At 40.0% G+C, this 26,276-nt stretch overlaps 1 protein-coding gene and 2 pseudogenes across 1 annotated transcript; 2 read left to right on the forward strand and 1 right to left on the reverse strand.

Annotated features, from left to right (window-relative positions):
• The first annotated feature begins 8,967 nt into the window (after positions 1–8,967).
• LOC148024547 (putative protein phosphatase 2C 57 pseudogene) lies at positions 8,968–9,899 on the forward strand (annotated as a pseudogene).
• An 8,718-nt stretch (positions 9,900–18,617) lies between these two features.
• On the forward strand, positions 18,618–19,534 carry LOC148024548 (putative protein phosphatase 2C 57 pseudogene; annotated as a pseudogene).
• Positions 19,535–23,400: 3,866 nt separating this feature from the next.
• LOC148024549 (protein ASPARTIC PROTEASE IN GUARD CELL 2-like) lies at positions 23,401–24,903 on the reverse strand. Its single transcript, XM_087693592.1, has one exon. The coding sequence runs from the start codon at positions 24,901–24,903 to the stop codon at positions 23,401–23,403; it is 1,503 nt and encodes a 500-aa protein (XP_087549718.1).
• Positions 24,904–26,276: the final 1,373 nt, after the last annotated feature.

Raw genomic sequence — 26,276 nt, forward strand, 5'->3', positions numbered from 1 at the left:
GTGCTAAAAACCTTGCATTTGGAGTCAAACAGGGTGGACAATCTACTTCTAGTCCCTTTTTTTAGGCTATGTTTACCACCATAGATTTGGGTTTTGCTCTTGGGCGGGCTCTACCAGGCTGGATGGCACCATTACTATACTTGAGTAGCATTAGATAGGTTGGGTGGTCCTTCTATTGGTTGGATGACCGTGAAAAAAACTTGTATTTTTTGCAAGCAACCCCAAGCACACTTGCTACAGAACCAGGACCTCTATCACTTGCACTTTTGTGTAGATGGTCCTCGACACAATTACTGTAGGAATACGCCTACCTCAATGTATAATGGATCCTCATGATGGTGTTATCATAGATTCAGTAGCTTTATGGGATCAGTTGAATGCCATGGCCTGCTCTTCTCTCCTTTTGAGTTGTATAGAGTTTATGCTATTGCATGTTAGATATATTCACACCATTGCAAACATTTGGAGGAGATTAATATCTCTCTTCCAGATCTAGATATTTGGGCATTTCTTTTCCCTCGAGTTGAAGCTATTACATCTCTGCATCATAGATTCGCCCATGATGAGGTCACATCCACAAGATGGAGGAGTTTTTAGATGAGCTTGAATTCCTTGGTAGAGATATGTCTTTGGGGAGGACCTAGCTTTAACACTTCTCTCACATCTTCTATCAATGATCTATGATGTTTTTTATACTAGTCTTCTCACTTTTCATAGCTAGGAGGCTCTAATTTGGAGAAGATAGTTCAGTTGGTTCTTAAGTAGGATATGCATCACAGTGAGAAAAATTCTTGAGGAGCTCATGCACACAGTCGTGCTCATGTGATTTTATCTATAGGTATAGGAAAATCCAAGCAAAAGAAAGGGAAGAGAAAGAAGTTCAAGTCATCTTTCAACTCTGATACAACTTTTGTGGGGAATCATATAGGATATCCCACATATCAACATTGTGGGAAGACCTCGCACCTGGAGCAGAAGTGTTCAAAGATATACCCTCATCTTTGTCTGGGAGAAAAGGGTGGATCTACATCGAAACCTTTGTTTACCTCTACTTTGTCACTTGTTATTTCCACTCAATCAAAATTTTTACACATTTTTCATGTGGAGGAACCGTCTTTAATTATCCCTTCTTTTGAGCAGCTTTGGATCATTGCTAGTGTTGCATCAAGGCCTATGACTTCCTCACATGATTTGCTATAGGTTCTCTATTCGTTCAAGGGTATCATCACTATTGGTGGCATTTCTTCAGTTCCTATTAGTAGTGTTGGCACCTTGCCTCTATTATTGGACCTATCAATTGAGCTCCGTTTTTAAGGCCCTATATATTTTTTACTTGGGATTTCCTCTCCTCTGAGTTTATGACCTTTCTAGACTCTAGACTTATGTTGTCTTTACCAAGCCATCCGTCTTTGTTGGGGATTCTTCTACAAGAGCCATTTTTGTGATAGGTTGGTAGGAGAGAGAATATCTATGCTCCATTCCCCTTACCTTGTGTAGGGCCCTATGAGAAATATTTCTATTGTTGCACCTATTTCCACTTATGTACGATCTATTCCATTGATTCACTTCCATTCCTCACCATCTCCTTTGGTGGTTTTCTCATACCTCCCATCTCTTTTAGATATTATATTTGTTAGTAATTTTATGTGTTTTAGACACTTTAGATGTAGGGCATATTAGTGCATTTCGTTTTATGCAATTTTGGTTATTTTTAGGGATTCGACCACATTTAGGATGCTTTGTCTCTTTCGCTTATATATAGGTAGCTTGCAATTCCACTTCCATTATCGATTATCCATGATTGATCCTTCGTGATGATCAACCAACCATACTCATTCTCTCATCCCCTTGCTAACGTTTGGTGCCCATATTGACACATAAAGCTATGTGTTGGGGCTAACTGTTGCAGCCTTGTACCATTAGCCATTGTACTCACATTGCTCTTTCTCTCTCCTATATTCTCTTTGCCTCCTTCTTCTCTTACTATTCACTTTTCTCTTTCCATTACACACTCTCATCGATACATAGTCATTAGTAGGCTATTAGTGCTTACTAGAGGATTGTACATTGTTGGAGCTATATATATCTTACCCTATTTAGACTAGGTCTCACCTATATATATGTAGATTGTGATCCATATGATATAGTATTTGGGACTGTACATGGTATGTCTCTTCTCTCTCTTGCACATCTCTACATATCTTCTCTCTCTACATCTCAATATGGTATCAGAGCTATCACGATCAACCACAACCAATTCCTTGAAGAAGATAATCAAGAAGTATACCTATGTAGCATCTCTTCAATTTTTTATTCATGTCATTTTCATGGTTAAATTTGATGTATTGTGTATATTATGAGTGTCTTATGTTATGTATTTTAAGCATAGAATAAGTTCACTCAATCATCATCATTGATCATCATTTAGATTGCAAATATGTTGAATTGCAGATATATCTTGTTTGAACACCCTAAAAGTTTCTATTTGGAAAACTCTTACGGAAATGCCTTTCTCAAGAAAACTTGTTTTTGTGATATGCTAGGACTCACAAGCTTTATTTGTAGCATATTAATGCTCAATTTAGAGTTATGTATCAAAAGTTATGTCAGTTCAGGTAAATTGGACATGAAATAGGACAATAGCTTTTTGTGCAGACTTCTACTACATGGGTTTCATCACAATTACTCACTCTTGAGTTTGTGCCAAAATTAGCAAGATCATCATCTATTCTTGGCTAAAAAGTAAAGCAATAATGTTTTGATAGTTATTCATATTTCTTATCTATGTTGGGCCACTTTATGCTTACACACGTTTCATCTATTTTGGGTTGATTTATTCTTACCCATGTTTCATCTATCTTGTGCCTCTTTCATTTGCAGTATGATTTATGAACTAAATGTCTTTCTTTCAAGCATATATTCTATGTAGGACTTGTTGTGTTGCACTTTCATCGTTGTTTCGTATATGGTGTGCAATTTCTATGATCTCATATTGTACGTATTCCTCACGTATTCTCTTAGCCAGCTATGTCAAATTCTATAATCATCAATGGATTTCCTTCTAGATAGCCTTTCTCCCCTCACTTTCAAGGACAAGGATTCCTTGGATGGAAAGTAAAGATGCTACTAATTCTTGAAGGCGATGACTTACATGATATTATTCTAGGTATTTATGAATGTTCATCTCTCAACTAATTGATCAAGCTCATGATAATACCCTTGTAACTAAAGGACATATCTTTGAAGAATGGTGAACTGTTTAGAATGAGCGGGTTAAACGCGACAAAGCAGCTCATCGGTATATTCTTTATGCTCTTCAAGAATCTCTTATGCTTGATGTATGCGATCTTTTAACGTCACACGCTATATGGGAGTATTTGATAGAAAATTTTGAGAAGAAATCTATTACAAAAATACTTTATCTTCGTACTTAGCTCATTGAGTTACAATACAACATCATAACTTCTATCACAACACATATCGAATCATTCAAGAACATTATCAATGAACTTATTGTTGTTGGTGATGCCATTCCATGAAAGGAATTGGTAACATAGTTTTTTGAAACTATAAAGGATCATGCTTATGATAATATCATTACCATATTATCTAACAAATATGGAATCTATTTTGATCAAGCTTGTATATCTTTGATTGAATATTCACAATGACATAAACGATGACATATAAGTCAAGAAACAATTATGATCTCACAAGAGGACACACATTCAGAACCAAGTTACCAAGATTTACTTGCTCAAAGGCATCCAATTCCATGCTTCACACATTACAGTAGGAGTCGTCACGGTGGTCACTTCCCTTGTCTCAAGTTTCCTGATAAGCATTGTTCTTATTGTACTAGAAATTGTCTCACTATAGATGATTGCTAGGTGAATCAATGTGATGAAGAATATGGTATTACAAATAAACAACCACATTTATCTAGAGATTATTCTCCTTGTGACTACTACAAAAAGAGTGATCGTCCAACCCATCTATGTTTCAAGTGTATTTTGATTCAACTCATAATAGAGTATATGCAGCTACACATGAAAACACTACTGAAGAAGCAAATTGTCTGAGTTATTACAACTCTTCAAAAATGATATTTCATGTTCGTGTGATGGATCTCTTTTTATTATTGATTTTGGTGCTACGAGAAACATGGCATATCAATCCCAATGGTTACGTAATTATCATTCTGTTCATGTCAAGAAATTGGTTTATCTTGCTAATGACACAACTTGTCAAGTCAAAGGTATAGGTGATTTATATTTGGATACTCTTTCTTCAACAAGAATTCTGTGTGGAGTTTTACATGTCCTAGATCTACAAAGAAATCATCTTTCATTTGTAGGACATGTGGACCTTGGTCTCTTTGTTGGTTTTGACTAGACCAAGTGTCACATTGAGAAAGACAACCAAAACCATAGCTGTCACTACTCAAAATGGTAATCTTTTTTAGTTATCTTTAAATGAAGATGTTTCAAATATTGACACATCTTCTAGCAATCTTAACAACAAAATATGGCATCATCACTTTGTTCACTTTGATTTTTCTAAGCTTATGGATCTTTATCGACATGATGTTGTTCAAGATATGGAATTCAAAGCTCGTCCTCACATGAATATTTGTAAACATTGTGCATTTGGAAAGAATTTTCGCAAACCCTTTTCCATTTCCACCACCACTCATTTTGAAGATTTTCTTCATCTTATTCATACTAAAATTTGTGAACCTTTTACTCCATTGAAATCTCAATATTGGTATTTCATGACTTTTATTGATGACTTCTCAAGATACACTAGTATTCTTCTCTTGCGACACAAATCAAAAGATTTACTATTTTTAAGAAATATCAGAAAGTTGTAGAACTTCATATACTGGTCGTCGCATTAAGAAACCTCATAGTGATAATGGTGGAAAATACATTTCAAATGATTTTGATGATTATTGTAATAATGAGGATATTCATCATGAATATGCAGTTCCCTACTCTCCTCAACAAAATGGTATTCTTGAATGTAAAAATACAACTATTCTCAATGCCATGCGATGTATGTTCATTCATTTTGACTTATCTCGATGTTTATGGGTTGAAGTAGTCTTAACACTAGTATTTGTGCAAAAATCATCTTCCTCCTTCTGGTAAAATACCAATTACTACTTGGACAAGTGAAACTCCTTCTATTTCATATTTTTGAACTTTTGGATGTATTGCTTATATTCATGTACCCAAAGAGACTCACAAAAAACTTGATTCTCCTAGTTTGAAAGTTGTTTCCATTGGATATTCAATTTTTTCTAAGGGATACAAGTTTTATGATCAATCCTCTAAGAAAGTAATCATAAGTCCTCATGTTATTTTCAATGAGCAACTTATGGGCCACACATATTCTCAAGAGGATGTTGGAAGGACGTGGTCACTAGAGGATGTTGATGATACACAATCATTACTCACTTCTTTTCCTTTTCTATATGATGATGAACCTGTTTCATGGGATACTATTAACTCTTCAAATTAGGACTCACAACTTGTATGGCCTATTATTGATAATGATGACCTTGGTATTGATCTTTATGTTGATCTTCCAATTGATAATGAGCATGGTACCTGTCATTTTTATGATGTCAATATTCTTGAGAATTATCTCAATATTTGTGAAGATCCTCGCTCTTATAGTGATGCCATGACAACCCCACAAAAGGAACAATGGTAGGAGGCCATCAAAGCTGAGTATGAATCTCTTCTCTCTAAAGGTACATGGGTTCTAGCTCAATTACCACCTAGATGTACTAATATTAAATGCAAGTGGATTTATAATACTAAAACAAAAGCATATGGAACATTTCACAAACTCAAAGCAAGGCTAGTTGCCAAAGGTTTCTCACAAATTGCAGGAGTTGATTATTAATAAACTTTCTCACCTGTTGTTTGTATTACCAGTACTCGGGTCTTGTTAGTTTTTGTTGTTGAGTTTGATTTGGAGGTTCACCAAATGGATGTGAGAACTGCTTTTCTTAATGGCGATTTAAAGAAAGAGATATACATGGAGCAACCAAAGGGATTTGTAGTCAAACATAAGGAAAATTTTACTTGCAAACTTCATTGAGCACTCTAGGGTCTCAAATAATCTTCATGAACTTGGTATCAAAAGACTTATCTATTCCTTACAAATAAAGCATTAGGAGAAATATGGACTCTCTTTTTTGCCCCTTAAGGAGTGAATAAACAAATATAGGCCTAACCAATGAGAGAGCTGGGATTCTAGATTCATGTAACATGAATCTTCTAGCCATATCTTGGACCAAATCTTCCCTCAGCAATAAAATAAGGGAAAAGGGGAGTACAAAGCTGTCACTTCTTAGAAGTTTGTGCCTCGAATTTTCATTTTCTTATTTTTTATGTTTGACTTTTCTTTTCTCCCCTTTTCAGTTTCCCCCTCTTTTTTAGGTGGAACTCAAATTTGTCATATCTCTTTCCCCGCTTCTTCTTTCCTGACGAAATTTTACAGCCTCACTGTTTCTTGCCCTGTCTGTAACCTTGTAAAATTTCATTTGCTTTGCACAAGCACAGAGAGAGTTTCATGTGTTTTATGAGAGCAGAGCTTGTTTTACCAAAGCCCTAAGATTCTCTTCACAAAACTCTACAGGTATATTTTTCTCTTCCATAGATGTTCTATGGTAAAGTTTTATCTCGTTTGGAGAAAACCTGTGCAAGTTATGTGCATTCTCTGACATGTAATTTCTTTTGTTTTGATGCTCTAGGAGTCTCTTACAGTCAATAATAGTGATATTTTGAATACTCAACTTCTTCTTCAACATCTTAGGGTTTCTCTGTAAACATAGTTACAGGTATATTGTCTTGTTTTTTTGTTGCTCCACTGTTAAATTTTATCTCGTTTAGACAAAATGTATACAAGTTACATGCATACTGAGCTTTCCTTTGTTTTTTTACTCCAAGAATCTCCGAGGGTGAAGAACAATGATTTATTAAGAACTCAACTTCTACAACATCTTTGGGATTTTGAACACTCAACTTCTTCTTCAACATCTTAGGGTTTCTCTGTAAACAAAGTTACGGTTAATTGGGGACGAGGCTTGTGTGGGGGTTGCCTAGGAGGTGGCGAGTGATCACCCTTACCAAAAGATCACGTAGAGGAGCCAGTACACCTGTACTATAGAGTTACAGATACTAGTGGCATCTTCTATGATGATGAAGGAAGGGATGTAATGGCATACATGAGAAGCGTCGTGCATGCGACGTATAAAGATTGTTTCATTTACTTCAAGAATCAGAAAAGCGGCTTGTGACAGGAGGTGTTGAGGGCAGTCCATAGGAGGTACCCAAATCCTGAGGGTCATTGATTCTCGGATAATTGGGGATGTACAAAAGTGAGGGATTTGCTTCACAATAAAAGATCCCACCTCATGACACGTGCCACGGAGTCACTGCGGAGACAGGAGGGGTGGCGTGGAGCCTATAGCCAACCACCTATGTGCCACCACATAAAGTGGAAGAAAGCAGTAGAGAAAGTGAAGAGTCGCCAGCACGCAGAGGCGCGATGTATCCAAATGGAAACCATAGGATTGTCACATTACGGATCGGGAAGGAGAGTCGTGGGAGGTAGAGTTTGTAAGTATATTTTGATTTCTAGTTTTTTAAAATTTATATTTCTTTCAATTCTTTATATAATTTATTCTAATACATTGTGTCTCATAATTGTTTGTATATGTCATAATTGTTTTGCAGACTACTATTGTTGGTAGGATACCTACTCCTAGAGAGGTAGGCTACCATCGAGGCCATAACTGCGCAGCCACATGGCTTCACTTCTATGAGAAGGGTCTCATCATTGAGGAGCAATACAATTGGGCTATGAGGATTCGACAGCCAGAGGAGGTATGTTTTTCTTACTTTCCTATTAAAACTATAGCTAATTGTAACTTTTTCTTTGCAATTGTACGTAAGCAACCTTGATCTTTTGTGTGTGTAGGCGAACCCCAATGTGGAGCATAGCGAGGAGAGGGATAGCGATGCTAGTAGCCATGGTGGCGTTAGCGAAGATGTTTCTTCTTCAGATTCGTAGAGGAGCACCATACCTCATCTATGGCCTTGTTTCCTTGTATATCTATTATCCATCTTTCAGCCTATTGCTTGCGGCCACGCTTTAGGTTGCAAGCACTTAAACTCCCTATGTAAATGTGTTTTATATATAATGAATACATGGATTTTTGTTTTCAATTCTAGTGCCTTCAGATCCATTGTGTTTTTCCCAAATGCACAATTTGATATATGGGAGGGTCCAATTCTGTGCTTCACGTCTATTTGTGCGTCTAAATTGCAAAAAACACGCGTCTATACTCGCGTCTAAAATGCAGAATACATGTGCCCATACACGCGCTATATAATTCAAATTAATAAAAATAAATTAAATATCTTTTTTTTAAAAATGAGATTTTTGGTTTTGTGTTCGCGTCTATTGGCACATGTAAAAGCGCGTCTATGAACGTGTCTATGTGCTTGTCTAATTTTCCATGTAGACGCTGTCATACTGCTGCGCATCCAAGGTGTGAAATCCACCCAAAAGTTGTGTGTGTGGGATTTGTTACTTTGTATATATTTAGTTGTTGTGTTTGTATTTTGTTTTGTGTGGGCAGTAAAGTGGAGAGGGGTTTGGAGCAAGAGGAACTTATCTATAATATTCTGGTCGATATGTATACTAAGTGTGACAGTCTAGAGGAAGCATGCTAATTGTTTGATAGATTACTAGTTCACAATGTAGTTGCATGGACAGCCACGGTTGGAGCATATGTCTGATGCAGTGATTGTAATTCTGCTCTTAAACAATATGACAAAATGCTTGATGCAGGCATTAAACCAAACAAAGTCACCTACTTGTTGACATTCAAAGCTGCAAGTTCTCTCGAATGAGCATGTTCAATAGAGAAAGGCGTCCTGGAGGATGACCATAGCAGCAGAGTTTGTCAAAGACAAGTTACTCAATTACATTGTTGAAGATGTGGCATTTCCAATTGCAATAGAAAAGGCTGTCTATCATGCCTTTCTGCAGACTGAGACAGCATTTGTAGAAGCTTGTTCAATTAATCATGGCTTGTCATCTGGCACAACAGATTTAACTGTCTTAGTGCTCGGAAGAGAGTTGTTTGTGGCCAATGGAGGAGATTGTAGAGCTGTCCTCTGCAGGAAGGACAAGGCCATTGATATAACAAGGGATCATATGGCCTCATGTTCACTTGAAAGATGGTGAATAGAGTTCCTTGGAGGCTTTGTGGATGATGGATATCTGAATGGACAAATCAATGTTGCAAGAGCCATTAGAAACTGGCATATCAAGGGATTAAAGGAGGGCATGAACTGTCTTCTCAGTGTAGAGCCAGAATTGAGACAAGCTTTGTTGATGACTGAAGAAGACGAGTTTATGATTATTGGTTGTGATGATTTCTGGGATGTGTTTTCAAGTCAGATACTTGACAATAATGAGTGTTTTAAATCATATACCTCAAATATATATAGCCGAAGAGTACTCAGTGGTGAATTTGTAGTTGTGAACAAGCATCTTTTGAATGATCTGACTGACATGGGACTTTGGAACTTAGAGTTGAAGATGGCTCTATACAGAAAGTTCAACAGATTCCTAATGATTTGAAAGCAGTTTACAGGAATGTTTGGGAGATCAAACAGGGGACCATTGTTGACACGGTTGCAAGACCATATGCATTTATCAAGTTTGATACTGATATTCAGAAGACCAGAAAGCTTTACTTGGACATTTGTGTAAATGAACTTCGTGTGTTTTGTAAGGAGACAAGTGCTCTGTCTCTGGAATTGCCTGCTCTATATGAACAGTCACTCAGTCAGGAAGATCCAAGTTAAATAAATGCTGAAGACATAATGGACATCATGCTGATAATTTTCTATTCATTGGCTGGGTATATTCGCCATCCTGCAAGATTCAAACTCTGGTTTGTGGTTCTAGTTGGTGCACTTGCCATGCTTCTTGAGATATATGATTTTCCCCCCCCTGTATGGGGTGCTTTTGATGCTCACTCTCTTTGGCATGCAACCACTATACCCTTGACAATGCTATGGTGGAATTTTATCAAAGATGATGCATCATTCAGAACCATACAACTGCTTCGAAAAGCCAAAATTGTGGATGGAACCAAAAAGGATCGGTAGTGCAGATGTTGGGGCCGCTTTTCTGTTTAAAAAAAAGGTGCGTGTTGTATGGCAAAAAGGTGGGAAGATGTTTTTTTTTGGGATGGAATCTGGCAGAAAGAAAAAGCTCCTGCAATTATAGATTGTAGGGCTTTATTGGTCACGGAAGAATGGCTCTGACAGAGAGGGGGATGCTGGTGGACAATGATTCGGAGGGCTAGCAAGGGTGCACCAGAGCGCAGAGATTGAAGGGAGAGTACATACAGTGATTGACAAATTCGCTGAACAATGGCACCGACTCTCGACCGAGATGTTTTGGGGAAAACTTCCTGACTATTGGTGGACAGCGCCTGTTGGCACACCTTCCAATCCAGAATTCCTAGACGGCAGAGAAGAAGGCATTGGCGGGGTGTGCCGAACTTTGAAGATAGGATATAAATCGTCAACCAGAAAAACGGGGAGAGACGACATCAAAGGCTTTTTTAAAAAAAAGGTTTGAAGAGGCAGAAGCCGAGGACAAGACAAGACGAGGAAGGAGCCAAAGTCGAAGATGACCTCCAGTCACGAAAGGATAGTAAAAGACGAAGCGACAACGACGAGAGAGGACAATGTGCTCAAGGAGAGATTGACGCCACAGTGAAGCTGAAGGATGAGAAGTCAAAGAGAAAAAATCAATGCAACAGAAGAAGAACAAGTGCTAAAGAAGATAAAAATAAAGGGTGAGGACGCTGCGCTGAAGACAATGCGACAAAATCACTGTTTTGAAGACGATTGAAATCTAGAGGATACTGCTGAAAATCTGAAAATTACTGGCCACTATAAAAACAATGACTTTGATGGCATTGCATTATACCCAATCGACTTCATCGACATCAGCACAGGATAACTTATGGCAGAGAAGATTGACAAAAACGTTGTAACCATTGGTCCTATAAACAAGCTTCATCCTGATTAAATTGCTTGCATCTGTGCTTACCCATATTGTTACAGATTCAGTACAATTACCATGACTTTTCTTAGAGCCTAATCCAGAACAGCACCTTATCATAGGTTTTGATTGTGAAGATGTTGATCTTGCCCGACATGGTTCTCTTTGTATTATGGAGTTTGCCTTTGAAGATGAAGTTTAGCCTGTTGATGCTTTGAAAGGCGGAAATATATTGATGCATGCTTACAAGCGTGCATTAGAATCTCCTCATATTACCAATGTTGTGCATGAATGTAAGTAGGATAGGGAGGCTTTGTACTTCTGATATGGGATCAAGCTAAATAATATTTTCAATACTCAGACTGCCTATTCTTTAATTGAAGAAGTAGATGGCATTAGTGCAATAGGAACACCCTGGTTATTTATAGATCTAGAGACTAGAGATGGTGCAGAAATAGAGATTGACCTTCTATCCTGAAATTATTCAAAGTCCTCTGTGGTCGCGACTTTGCTTTCGAAACCCTTCAACATCTTTGGTGAACCCGACTTGAAAGCGTCGCAGAAATTTCAGGATGGGGGATACTTCAGCATCCATTTCAGCCTCTTCTACAATTCCAGCTGCGTCCTCTACTTCAGCTCCATCAATGACTGCTGCGTCAAGTACTTCAACAGATGATCTAAAGCAGATTTTGCAGACTATGTCAATGTATATGCAGCTTCAAAATCAGCAGACACAATTGTATATGCAGCAGCAGCAGCAATTGCATCAACAGCAGTTGTCTCAGCAAAGGCAACTATATTCGGAGCAAGAGAATGCAAACAGCGCGACTAAGGCGATTGAACCAGTTGAGAATGAGAAGAAGCTATTTGATGGCCGTAATGTTTCAACATATTTGAAGAAATATGAGGACAAGATGGGGTTTTTTGGAGTTCCAGCTGGACTTATGAGTAAGTATTTCCTTCGTCTTGTCACACCCGCCTTGAGGGCGAAAGTGACTGATATTTTTATTCAAAATTCGCATTGGCAAGATTTTAAGAAAGCCCTGAAAGAAGAGTATTTCCTTGAGGACTTTGGTATGGCTACACGGCGGTCATTCCGAGAGTGGGTCTACATGCCAAACAAAGGTTTAGCTACTTCAGAGTTGATTCGAGAATTTGAAGAGAGGTATAGTCAGCTTGATGCCATTGAACAAAGAGCATTGGATGTTGAGAAAGTTGAGCTTTTCTTGCAAGCTGCAGATCCTGCTCTATAGGAAGAATTGGGAGAGCTTATTGAGGATCGCACGAAGCCTATGGGTCTTAAAACAGATTGGCAAGATGCCCAGGATGCAGTCTCGACTTTGACCAAGAGAAGGATATGAAAGACCCACCTACAGAATGGTTCTATGACACCGACACCGTCTTCTGCTCCTATGCCTGCTTCTATCCCTGTTATTTCTTCTCCTCCTCAGCCAGTTTCTTGGCCTATGCCTGTGCCTACTGTTTCTACTCCTCCTATTCCTCCTGTTCCACGACCGATGCCTGCACCTTCTACTCCAAAACCATCCGATCCATCGGTGCCTACCTCTCTTGATGACATAATTAAAGGCATAATGGATTTGACACTGGAGTCAGTTAAAGCGGAGTTGGTGGGAAAATTGAAAGAGCAGTTTGCTTCGACTGCGCCTACTATTTCTTCTAGTGCTCCTACTGCACCTAGGAGTGCTCCTAGTGCACTTAGGAGAGATCGAAGATGTATTTGGTGTGATAGTACGGATCATCAGCATTGCAGGGATTGTGAATCTTTTCAGGATGCAAGAAGGAAGAATTTGGTATTTTGGGGACAAGATGGTAAGATTTGGTTGACTGAAACCGGAGCTCCGCTTTTGCTACCAACTTTGGGAAAGGCGGAATGAAGAAGTTAGTGGATGACATGGCTGCGCGTACTTCTTATGTGACAGCTAGAGGAGATGCTTCTGCATATGGAGTCCAGATTGAGAAGGGATCAGAGAATCAGTCAGCACTATGGACAGATGTGAGCTGACCTCAATACTATATGAGAGATAGAGAGAGAGATCTCTCACAAAACACTAAGTTTGATATTATGCTATGGAGACTACAAACAAGGGAAAAATTCAGCAAACAGTTTTGACTAGTGCAGGCTCTAGCATCAGATCTGAGAAAGGTTGGGATTCGCCTGTTGACAGGTACTCTATTTATGCCTACTTGGCTAAGTCTCAAGGAGCAGATGTACTTGTTGAGGAGAAGCGTAAGAGGGATGAAGAAAATCCAAGTGCAGCTAAAAAGACTAGAGGAGGTGAGTTTGTTACTCCACCTATTGCAGGACTGTCTTTGAGACCAGGGCCAGAACGACAGATGGAAGATGCTCAAAGGAGAGAAAAGAGGCAAGAGCCTAGAGAGAGAAAGCAGCCAGGGTTTAGATTGATGTCCGATATTGAGACATCTACAGACATGAAGAAAATCTTTAATGACAAGATACTTGGCAGTGAGGTGACTTTTACTATTTCTGAGGTTTTGGGCATCTCGAAAAGAGAGTTTCAAGATCAGTTCCAAGAGGTCCTGAAGAGGAAAAGACATGCATTGCCAACTACTGATACACAAGGAGTTTTGATTGGGGAGTTGGAAGAGGATGAGGATGAGGTTTTGGTTGAGAATGCTTTTGTTTTTCCACAGATAGAGAAGAGGGTTCAGCCTATGCATTATGCTGAAACTGATGAGCCTCTCTTGATACCGCATAGTCACTTTTCGCGGAGTCATTGGGCTAGGGCAACTACAGAGACGATGGTAAAAATTGGAGAGAAACAGGTGCCTTATGTTGCTTTGGTGGATCATGGTTCAGAGATTAATCTCATAGTTCGTGGAGTTTATGAAAGTAACAGATGGCCTATGGATGTAGAGCATGGGTGGCGTATGAGAGCCGCCAATAACACTGCAGGTGATTTGTATGCTGCCTGTCCCACTGTTAGGGTTTCAATTGGAGATGTAGAGGAGGATTTCCATTTCTTTGTGCAGGATTCATGCTCTTATCCCATAATTCTTGGACAGCCATTCATCACAGAGATGCGTATGGAAACAAAGGTAATGGATGTTGGATATGCTTATGTACGGATTCGCAGTAAAGATGGCATGAGAGCAGTTCAGTTTATGAATGTGTGTGTGAACCATGTTAGAAATAGAGATACTCTTAGAGATGCACCTTTGCCCACTGTGAGGGATTCGGGTTTTCATTAGGTACCGCCGTTTCGTGAGACGACGGTGGTACAGAGCAGAGGAGATTGGAGTTCTCGCCTCCTAGCAGCAGTGTTTTCTCCTCCGGTTTTGTTGGGATTTCAACAAACAGTTCAATGAGCTATCAGAAGACTTCTAAGCTGCCTAGAGCTGCCAGGCAGTACATATGCAGGAAGGAGAAAAATTTGAAAAATGCAGAAATTTTAGAGGATGATGAGCACATAGATGGTATGTATGACAGTATGATTTTTGCAGATACGATGATAGAGATGGAGAATATGCTGAAAACTGATATGCAGAGTTGTCACAGTAATGTATTAGTGCAATCCCTGGACATGTTTCATGAAATTGCAGATTTTGTGTCACAGATAGAGTCAAAGGCTGAGGTGGCTCAGCAAAAAGTGTTGAGTGCTGAAGAAATTCAGCAAACAGATTTTCCAGCTGATTATGATCAGCTTACAGAGACACAGAGGGCTGAAAATTTTCAGCCAACAGAGTTTATTGTTGAAATATTTCAGCATCCAGAGTTTAGGGCTGTTCCTATGCAGTCCATAGAGCAGAGGGCTGAGGATATTCAGCCATTGGAGTGCAGAATTGCTGACTTACAGCAAGATTTGAGTAATGCAGAAGAGCATAATGAAGCCAGGTTTGACACGAAATATAAAACTGTGGATAAGAAGGTGAAGCCGGTAGCTGTACCACTTCCACTTGACAGTGATCAGCAAATAGAGAGGGCTGCCAAGCAGCCAATTTTGAGGAATCCGGAGCATATAGGCCATAAATTTTCAGCAGAGACTCTGAATTGAAAATTGGAAATGGTGAATTCTTGCTACCTACAGAGAAGCAATGCTTTCAGGAGATGCTTGAGCGACATGGAAGGGGGTTTGCTTTTTTCCCGCATGAGATTGGATGTGTAAATCCAGATATTGTTGCTCCTATGGTGATCTTTACTATTCCTCATATTCCATGGAACCTCCAACCTATTCCAGTGCCTAAGGCACACCTGCCAAAGCTGATTGATTTGTTGAATGAGAAAATCAGGATGGGAATTCTTGAGCCTTCATCTGCACCATATTAAAACAGGTGGTTTACGATTCCAAAGAAGAATGGTACTCTCCGATTTATACAGGACATGCAGCCAGTAAACAGAGTTACTATCAAGAATGTTGGTATAGGTCTAGTTGTGGATGAGTTTGCAGAAGCATTTGTTGCACGTGCCATCTATTCTTTAGGTGATTTGTATTCGGGATATGATCAGTTTCAGTTGTCTTTGGAAAGCAGGGACATAACCACCATGAGAACTCCTATTGGGCTTGTCAGGATGTGTACCTTGCCTCAAGGTGCCACTAATTCTGTTGCGCATATGATGAATGCCATGCATAAGGTCCTTTGTGATTACATACCTCAGCTTACCATGCCTTTCTTGGATGATGTGCCCATTAAGGGGTGTGCAGAAGAAGAGAAGAATGAGAGTCTAAATGAGCAGGGATGCAGATACTTTGTGGCTGATCATATTTTAGCTTGTGAGAAGATTTTGGCCAAGTTAGAAGAAGTGAACTTGACACTATCAGGGCAAAAATCTATTTTTGGAGTGAATGAGGTTGTCATTGTTGGACATATGTGTGGATATTATGGTAGGAAACCCTCACTTGATAAGATGGATGCTATAGGCAAGATTACGAAGTATTGTTCTACCACTTCAGAGGTACGGAGATTCATTGGAGCTTGTGTGTTTTATATGATTTGGATTCCCCATTTTGCACACATAGCAGATTGTTTATATCAGTTGCTTCGAAAGGGGCTGAGATTCTATTGCGATGAGAGCCACACTAGAGCCATGCGGAAATTGAAGAAGTTATTGCAGATTGCTCCTACTCTCAGGAAAGCGGATTATAATTGCGGAAGGCCTATTGTATTGACAGTTGACACTAGTCCAATTGGCATAGGTTGGGCTGTGGGTCAAGATGATACAGATGGAAACAGGTATGCTATTCGGTTTGGGGCGAAAGTCCTAAACGAGAGACAGAGGAGATGTCCGCAAATCAAGAGGGAGTTACTGGGGATTGTTACGGCTCTCAAATGTGACAAGGAGTACTTTATTGGAGCTTCAGTTGTGGTAGAGACAGATTGCTTGCCATTGATTGGTATGATTACGAGTTGCTCTACTCCGGATATAGCTATGCTGAGATGGATTGCATACATCAAGTCATTAAATCCAGAATTTAAACACATAGTAGGGAAGGATAATCCAATGGCAGATATGTTGTCTAGAGCCAGATATGATGATGAGGAAAAACTACTTGAAGAAGAGGATGATGCAGAAATTTCAGCCGCTATGGTTGATCATGTTTGTCATGTTTATGATATTGTGGCTTTCATAGAAGAACTCTATGTTGGAGATTGGTTGCAGATTAGCAAGCACCTTAGTACACTAAGCAAAATAGATGAATGGATAGATGAAGAGTTCAAGAAGATTAGAAGGAAAGCCTATGGTTATTTTCTCAAGGACGGATTTCTTTGGAAGCATCCGAAGAAAAGAGGTGGATTACCTTTGCGGGTTGTCTGCGATAGAGAGACACAGTTACAGGTGATGAGGGAGTTTCATGAGAGTCCTTGGGCTGGTCATAGAGGAGCGTGGGCTACTTATGAGAAATCAAGGAGAAATATTTGTGGAAAGGCATGTATAGAGATGTTTCTCACTTTGTAGAGACTTGCAGACACTGCCAGATGTATTCGGTAGTGCGTCATCAAGATGAGCTTCATCCAACCTATCGGCTATGCATTCATTATAAGTGGGTAGTTGACTTGGTTACTATGCCTATGGGTCTATGGTAGATGAGGTATATTGTTTTGGCTAGAGAGGATCTTACCAATCATGTTGAGGGCAGATCTTTGAGAACGAAGACCACTAGTGCAGTGTGTAAGTTCTTATTGGAAGAAATTTTCTACAGGTATGGCTGTGTGGGTACGATCACTGCGGATCGCGGTGAATTGGATGCAGATGAAGCTAGGGAGTTTTTCTCTCAACTAGGAATCAAGTTGGCTCTAACCACAGCATACAATCCAGAGGGAAATGGGAAGAGTGAAAGAGGGCATCCGCTGATAATGAAAGCATTAGCCAAAGCATGCAGAGGACGGATTGGAGAATGACCGAGACTTCTGCCATTTGCTTTGTGGGCTGATCGTACGACTCACAGTGTTACCACAGGATATATGCCTGCAGAGTTGATGTATGGTCAGAAACCGGTTATGCCGACTGAGACTTGTGCTTTGACTTGGTCAGTTTTACCTTGGCAGAAGGATTTGACGAGAGAGGAGCTCTTAGCTCTTCGGATTCCGCAGTTGGAGAGAAGACTAGAGGATATTCAGCTAGCTATTGACAGGTTGAAGGTTGCTAGACTAAGAAATAAGGACAGGTTTGACAGCAGGCATCGCTTGCGGCCTAGAGCAATAGAAGAGGGAGATTGGGTATTAGTCTTTGATAGCAGCCTTGAAAATCAGCATACTGCACTTCAGAAGATGGTGAAAAGATGGTTTGGGCTGTACATAGTCAGACATGTCTTTGATAATGCAACATATGAGTTGACAAAATTGGATGGGACAATGCTTAGAGTGCCTATTGTAAGAAAAAGAATCAAGATTTTCAAGATAAGAGATGATGAAGATTATGCATTGGAAGAATTTGCAAGAGAAGAGCAACGAGAAGAAACTTCAATGGAAGAGATAGATGATATGACAGATAATCTTGTTGATATACCGGAAATGCATAATGAAGAGATTGATCTATTTGTGGATCTTGATGATAATGATCATGGGTAGTTGGCCCATCCGGAGGATCCGCAGGATTAGAGGGGGTGGATGTCGTACTGCTGCGCATTCGAGATGTGAAATCCACCCAAAAGTTGTGTGTGTGGGATTTGTTACTTTGTATATATTTAGTTGTTGTGTTTGTATTTTGTTTTGTGTGGGCAGTAAAGTGGAGAGGGGTTTGGAGCAAGAGGAACTTATCTATAATATTCTGGTCGATATGTATGCTAAGTGTGACAGTCTAGAGGAAGCATGCTAATTGTTTGATAGATTACTAGTTCATAATGTAGTTGCATGGACAGCCATGGTTGGAGCATATGTTTGATGTAGTGATTGTAATTCTGCTCTTAAACAGTATGACAAAATGCTTGATGCAGGCATTAAACCAAACAAAGTCACCTACTTGTTGACATTCAAAGCTGCAAGTTCTCTCGAATGAGCATGTTTAATAGAGAAAGGCATCCTGGAGGATGACCATAGCAGTAGAGTTTGTCAAAGACAAGTTACTCAATTACATTGTTGAAGATGTGGCATTTCCAATTGCAATAGAAAAGGCTGTCTATCATGCCTTTCTGCAGACTGAGACATCATTTGCAGAAGCTTGTTCAATTAATCATGGCTTGTCATCTGGCACAACAGATTTAACTGTCTTAGTGCTCGGAAGAGAGGTGTTTGTGGCCAATGCAGGAGATTGTAGAGTTGTCCTCTGCAGGAAGGACAAGGCCATTGATATAACAAGGGATCATATGGCCTCATGTTCACTTGAAAGATGGTGAATAGAGTTCCTTGGAGGCTTTGTGGATGATGGATATCTGAATGGACAGATCAATGTTGCAAGAGCCATTAGAAACTGGCATATCAAGGGATTAAAGGAGGGCATGAGCTGTCTTCTCAGTGCAGAGCCAGAATTGAGACAGGCTTTGTTGATGACTGAAGAAGACGAGTTTATGATTATTGGTTGTGATGATTTCTCGGATGTATTTTCAAGTCAGATACTTGACAATAATGAGTGTTTTAAATCATATACCTCAAATATATATAGTCGAAGAGTAATCAGTGGTGAATTTGTGGTTGTGAACAAGCATCTTCTGAATGATCTGACTGACATGGGACTTTGGAACTTAGAGTTGAAGATGGCTCTATACAAAAAGTTCAACAGATTCCTAATGATTTGAAAGCAGTTTACAGGAATGTTTGGGAGATCAAACAGGGGACCATTGTTGACACGGTTGCAAGACCATATGCATTTATCAAGTTTGATACTGATATTCAGAAGACCAGAAAGCTTTACTTGGACATTTGTGTAAATGAACTTTGTGTGTTTTGTAAGGAGACAAGTGCTCTGTCTCTGGAATTGCCTGCTCTATATGAACAGTCACTCAGTTAGGAAGATCCAAGTGAAATAAATGCTGAAGACATAATGGACATCATGCTGATAATTTTCTGTTCATTGGCTGGGTATATTCGCCATCCTGCAAGATTCAAACTCTGGTTTGTGGTTCTGGTTGGTGCACTTGCCATGCTTCTTGAGATATACAATTTTCCCCCACTGTATGGGGTGCTTTTGATGCTCACTCTCTTTGGCATGCAACCACTATACCCTTGACAATGCTATGGTGGAGTTTTATCAAAGATGATGCATCATTCAGAACCACACAACTGCTTCGAAAAGTTAAAATTGTGGATGGAACCAAAAAGGATCGGTAGTGCAGATGTTGGGGCCGCTTTTCTGTAAAAAAAAAGCTGCGTGTTGTATGGCAAAAAGGTGGGAATATGTTTTTTTTTGGGATGGAATCTGGCAGAAAGAAAAAGCTCCTGCAATTATAGATTGTAGGGCTTTATTGGTCACAGAAGAACGGCTCTGACAGAGAGGGGGATGCTGGTGGACAATGATTCGGAGGGCTAGCAAGGGTGCACCAGAGCGCAGAGATTGAAGGGAGAGTACATACAGTGATTGACAAATTCGCTGAACGATGGCACCACTCTCGACCGAGATGTTTTGGGGAAAACTTCCTAACTGTTGGTGGACAGCTCCTGTTGGCTCACCTTCCAATCCAGAATTCCTAGACGGCAGAGAAGAAGGCATTGGCGGGGTGTGCTTAACTTTGAAGACAGGATATAAATCGTCAACCAGAAAAACGGGGAGAGACGACATCAAAGGTTTTAAAAAAAAAAAGCTCTGAAGAGGCAGAAGCCGAGGACAAGACGAGACGAGGAAGGAGCCAAAGTCGAAGATGACCTGCAGTCACGAAAGGATAGTAAAAGACGAAGCGACAACGACGAGAGAGGACAATGTGCTCAAGGAGAGATTGAGGCCACAGTGAAGCTGAAGGATGAGAAGTCAAAGAGAACAAATCAATGCAACAGAAGAAGAACAAGCTCTAAAGAAGATAAAAATAAAGGGTGAGGACGCTGCGCTGAAGACAGTGCGCTGAAATCATTGTTTTGAAGACGATTGAAATCCAGAGGATACTGCTGAAAATCTGAAAATTACTGGTCACTATAAAAACAATGACTTTGATGGCATTGCATTATACCCAATCGACTTCATCGACATCAGCACAAGATAACTTATGGCAGAGAAGATTGACAAAAATGTTGTAACCATTGGTCCTGTAAACAAGCTTCATCCTGATTAAATTGCTTGCATCTGTGCTTACCCATATTGTTACAGATTCAGTACAATTACTGTGACTTTTCTTAGAGCCTGATCCAGAACAGCACCTTATCATAGGTTTTGATTGTGAAGATGTTGATCTTGCCTAACATGGTTCTCTTTGTATTATGGAGTTTGCCTTTGAAGATGAAGTTTAGCATGTTGATGCTTTGAAAGGCGGAAATATATTGATGCAGGCTTACAAGTGTGCATTAGAATCTCCTCATATTACCAATGTTGTGCATGAATGTAAGTAGGATAGTGAGGCTTTGTACTTCTGATATGGGATCAAGCTAAATAATATTTTCAATACTCAGACTGCCTATTCTTTAATTGAAGAAGTAGATGGCATTAGTGCAACAGGAACACCCTGGTTATTTACAGATTCAGAGACTAGAGATGGTGCAGAAATAGAGATTGACCTTCTATCCTGAAATTATTCAAAGTCCTCTGTGGTCGCGACTTTGCTTTCGAAACCCTTCGACAAGACGCGCTTGTAGACGCACAAAAGAAATTAAATAAATAACAATTTTGGTTTTCGTATGCACTTGTATTCATGCGTGTATATGCGCATCTAAAGCGCATCTATTGGTGCGTGTGGATTTCCTCATACATGCAACTATAGACACGAAATGGTAGACGCACAAATAGAGAGGCTTGTAGACGTGCCCGTAAGATTTTCTCTCAATTCAAAAATCGTGTCTAAGAGGCCTTTTTGTTGTAGGTGTGTCTCTTCTCTCTCTCTCTCTCTCTCTCTCTCTCTCTCTCTCTCTCTCTCTCTACATATCTCCGCTCTCTACATCTTAAGATACATTAGGGTAGAGGGTAGATCGAAATAGTTTCCTATTTCTAGCATGTCATAATGATATAGTTTCTTGATTATAAAAGTGTATCTAATGTTCTAGCTGTAGAGAAGCACTACAAGTATCTAAGATTTAAGCAAAATTGACTCTAGTATGTACAATAGAGTAGTTTCTTATTAATATCCTTCTTAGCATTATCCAATATCTTGGCAAGGGGTTGCAAGTGTAAAGGAATATCATTAGTCTCAATGGTATGCAACAGAGTAGCTCTAGCATCTCTAGAAGCTTAGAGTAACTAAATACAATATCTCATCATGAGAAGATTGTTCTTAAATCCAGTTTTAATTATTTTAGCTATAAAGAGCAAGCAATGCAACTCATAGGACCTTAAACATATTTAGCATTGAAATGGTAGCATAGTCATACCTCAATAATACAAGCTTTTCATCAAAGCACTTCTAAAGCCCGACAGTAGTTAGTAATTTAATTCCCATTAAATTATTAATGGCCAGTTACTTCATATGAAATGTTCTATGTCAAAGAAGCTACAAAAACACTAAAGAAACTCTTATACTTGCCATTCTAATAATACTAGTGGTTATAACATGGCCTTTTATCGATAGCATTGTATAGCAACTAGTTTACTAGTGTTGTTGTACGTAAATGAAGAGTGAAGCTTTGATCTACACATTTGGCAACAATCACAAAAACAAATCTAAGATAAGAAATCAAAACAAAATGTAAGCTAGAGAACATTCAAGACATTCATGAGAGAAAAGCATGCTTCATAAGGAATCTTATCTTAAGTTGAGAGCTTGCATGTGATCTTACTAGCACCAACATGAGCATCAAAAGGGAAACAATTGAATGAAACTATTGGGCAAAAGAAAAGGAGAAGAAAAATGAATGGTGAAGAGATAAGAGAATTGTGCTACAAGCACCATCTCATGTCTAATGCCTCCTCTTCTTTTAGCCTTTCAGCCTAGAGGAAAAATTTTGCTTTTCTTTTTCCTAAAAACTTGCAACATGTATCTCATCTACTTAAAAGCAATGTTTTGCATTTTTGAAAAAACAGTAGTGCATATCCAATATACCCACCTAAGTTTCCTTTCTCTTTCAAAAGAGACGTGGACCTCCTATTAACCCGTCAGACTTATCTATTCACGAACCTATAAACAAGCCAAGTAACTCAAGTTAACTGGAGGTATTTTTTAAGAGATGAACTACCTTGTCACTACACCATTGTATTAGCGATGCTAATATTGCAACTTTGTAGGCGTTCATTCTGTCACCACGAGTTGCGCTAATAGAATTTCCTACATGGAACGATATTATGAAGGCCTTAGAGCCTGTGCAACCCAAAGAAGATTAACGCTATATTTTAATTGGAATAACCACTAGCTCAATCCATTGTATGATCTCACTAGTTCGCGCTTTGAATGAGAAGGCTAAAGCCCTCTTGACCTCGTCCTTTTTTTTTTGGTCTCCTCTACACTAAAAGTTATCCAAGGATACACTAAACATTTGCCAGATGACAGATAACCACCAATCATAACTCATGACATCTACATTTCGTCTTTTCTGGATAAATTCATTCAAGCAAACACTACATCGTACAGACACAATGGCTCCAGAAACGAGAGTACAGTCATCGAGTCAAGCCTGTGTTCGCCCGTGACGCTATTCATGACCAATGGAGCAGTCGTACTCATGACGGAATCCCATGATCCCCATATGCATGTTTATCTCGACCAGGAAGCGGGCCATCGGGTCAAGCCTGTGGTCGCACTGAAGCTATGCCTGACCAATGGAGCAGTCGTATTGATGGAAACCGAGGACCCCCGTGTGGATGTTCATCTCGACCAGGAAGCCGGCCAGTTGGGTATTGCCGATGACATTGTAGCCGACGTCCATGGTGTCGAAACCCAAGCAATAATGACTGTCCTTGTCGACGGGATAGGGATTAAGGACGTTATGCACGGGGAGATGCATGGTGGAGCCACCAGAGAAGTGGAACTCTACGTGAGGGAAGCTGGTGGGAATGCCGTCTGGGAAATGGTAGCAGGTGTCAGCCCCAGATGTAGCGACGCCACCTGAAACTTTAACAACACCATCTGGAACACGCGTAAAGTTCCTTGCTGCGGCTGCAACGCGGATGGCGTCTCTGAAGGCACTGTAGGCTCTCAGGTAAGTGAATGGGGTGCCGGTGTCCAGTATTGTCCCTGCCTTGCGGCCCTCTGGACTCTGGAATTGCGACGACGGTATCGGCAGCCGCTTTTCGTCGATGCTGATCCCTGTCATTGCTACCTTTGGATAATTTGGGAAGCTTGGCCCAGCTCTGTCTACCTTCACAAAGTACATATTTCGGGGAAGCACCATGCTCCCGAAACCCAAGAAACCCTCCTGTATACCATGTCCGTATTTGTTGGGCAAACAAAAGAAGATACTCATTCCTATCTGAGAATTAAAGGCAAACGGCTCAAACCCTAGTGCAATCAATCCAGGCTCAAGCCCTAATCCAATCAATCCCGGCTTCTCAGCCATGTTGCCTGTTCTGTTTGAGCAACCGAAGAGGACATTTTGGATCAGATTGACGTCATTTATTATGAAGTTCTCGTGCGCGTAGGCACCGGCCGTGCTGGAGCCGTCCGCATACGGGATGCGATAGGCGCAATGGGAGCTGCCGTTGTCGGGTGCGGAAACGCAGGGAGCTTTGTATGGAAGACGTAAGCACTCGTCAGAGAAACATGAGGTGGGCTTGAAAGTGGATGAGGCGGACGGGTTGAAGAGATTGGTGTAGTTCTGGCAATCGTCGCTTTGGCAGAAAGTGCAAGGAAGCCATGTGATCGGACTGCCCGTGTCAATAAGAAAGGAATGATTGCGAGAGTTCCTTGCTGTGCCCACTTTCATATTGATGTAGTACTCCCAGGGGCCCCCCACTGCCGCGCCAGAGAACCCCGCCGTAGCTGACTCCGGCAGTGACTTGTACTCCGCCTGGTCGAGATTCGTCATCGTCATCATATCATTAATGTGTTGAAAATGTGCTTTTCGGGCCTTCTGTCTCCTCAGCATCGCTTCATAACGCTCCCTCTCCGTTGCGTTTTTGGGCCGGTATGGAGACGACGGGTGATCTACGTGCAAAAGCTGTGTAATCCAAGGCTCGTTATGACTTCCCTTCACCAAAGCAAAGCTACTTCCGCTGAAGGTTAGGTTCTCCGGTGCTTTAATGATGAGTGGCTTCTGCCTCCCTTGCCTCTGAGCCAAGTCTGTATTCTGTCCGGCAATGCCCGGCGGCATAATACAATACAAACTCAAAACAACGGCCAGAACGATGATCTTCATTCTCAAGGCCCACATGATGCAGTTTGTCTAGGGCTGCATGTATCCTGCGAAAACAAGTTCGTCTTATAAAGATTGTGGTATTGTCTTCATATTAATCACATTATACGGCCGTAACTATGCGTGAAGGTTGAATTTACATATGGTGAATATCGTTCCAAAATTTAGTTTTTCAAAATATTCAACGAGTATTAAATTTTTGGAGTTTAAGACAAACTAATAATAGTATCGATTTTACTTGTATCTACATCACTATGCATCTAGATATAATAAAATTTAGAGCTAGTATTTTAATCTATTGTTGTATATACAATTAGTACATGATTGTATAACTTCGTGACACAAACACAAATGTCAATTTTCTAATCTCATCACATGTGTATTGTTCTAGATGTTCATCAGGTGGTTTTATACGTACAAGAAGATTTGAAAAAGTAATCACAACATGTTATAGACTTTCCGGCTAGTTCACTTTCTTTATTCTTTAAACCAAGCATATTTCTCTCTCGCTCTCTTTCTTACTTGAATGTGTCTTTGATCATAAAGTTGTAATATTGTTTTTTCTCCTTTCCAAAATCAAGGATGGGGTTTTTGGTTGAGTTTACTATAGCCTATGCATTAGTTTATTTCTCTTTGGCTTCTATTTGGTAATATGAGTTATAATCCCATTAACTTCCTCACTCTAGACAACTTTAGCTCTTCCACTAAAGCTAACTCCTCCTCTCTTAACTCATGATCATAATGTTTCCTAGTTCAACTTCTTCACCTTTTATAAATAGGTGAAATTTCTTTTTCTTGGTAATGGGTGATCTATTAAATGTTCACCAACAAAAAACCATATGTTATCTAGCTCTTAAACTAAACATTGGATCTTATACTCCAGTTTATACTTTCGATCATTAGCAAAAAGCTCTCCCTCCTAGTCCATATGTATCTTAGTATTAACATCTATATTATTAGTTAATGAGAGGTTGGGGGTGGGTGCAGCCACGTGGCAGCTCCCCACCTCCCCCACAAGGAAAAAAAGAGAACGCAGGGGCAGGTGCCACGCATCCAACACCTGCCCCCGCCCACAAAAATCGCACCCGCCTCAGTGCGAAGCGCCGGGGCGAGTCTAGGCGCGGAGCGCCTAGTCCTTTAGTACCATCAAATCTACTCGTGACTTCTTTGCCTACTCTATACATATCTTAGTGTTAATATCCTTTAGTACTATCAATTCTACTCCCTCTGATCCATTTTGTAAGCACTACCATTTAAGTGATTTCCACACTACATGCTCATATTAGTCACACACAACTACCCTTTCCTTTTCCATAAAGAAACCCCCATAG

This window comes from Lygodium microphyllum, chromosome 15 (assembly GCF_053477565.2).
Source record: "Lygodium microphyllum isolate KBCC chromosome 15, Lygodium_microphyllum_v1.1.10, whole genome shotgun sequence".
NCBI classification, from domain to species: domain Eukaryota; kingdom Viridiplantae; phylum Streptophyta; class Polypodiopsida; order Schizaeales; family Lygodiaceae; genus Lygodium; species Lygodium microphyllum.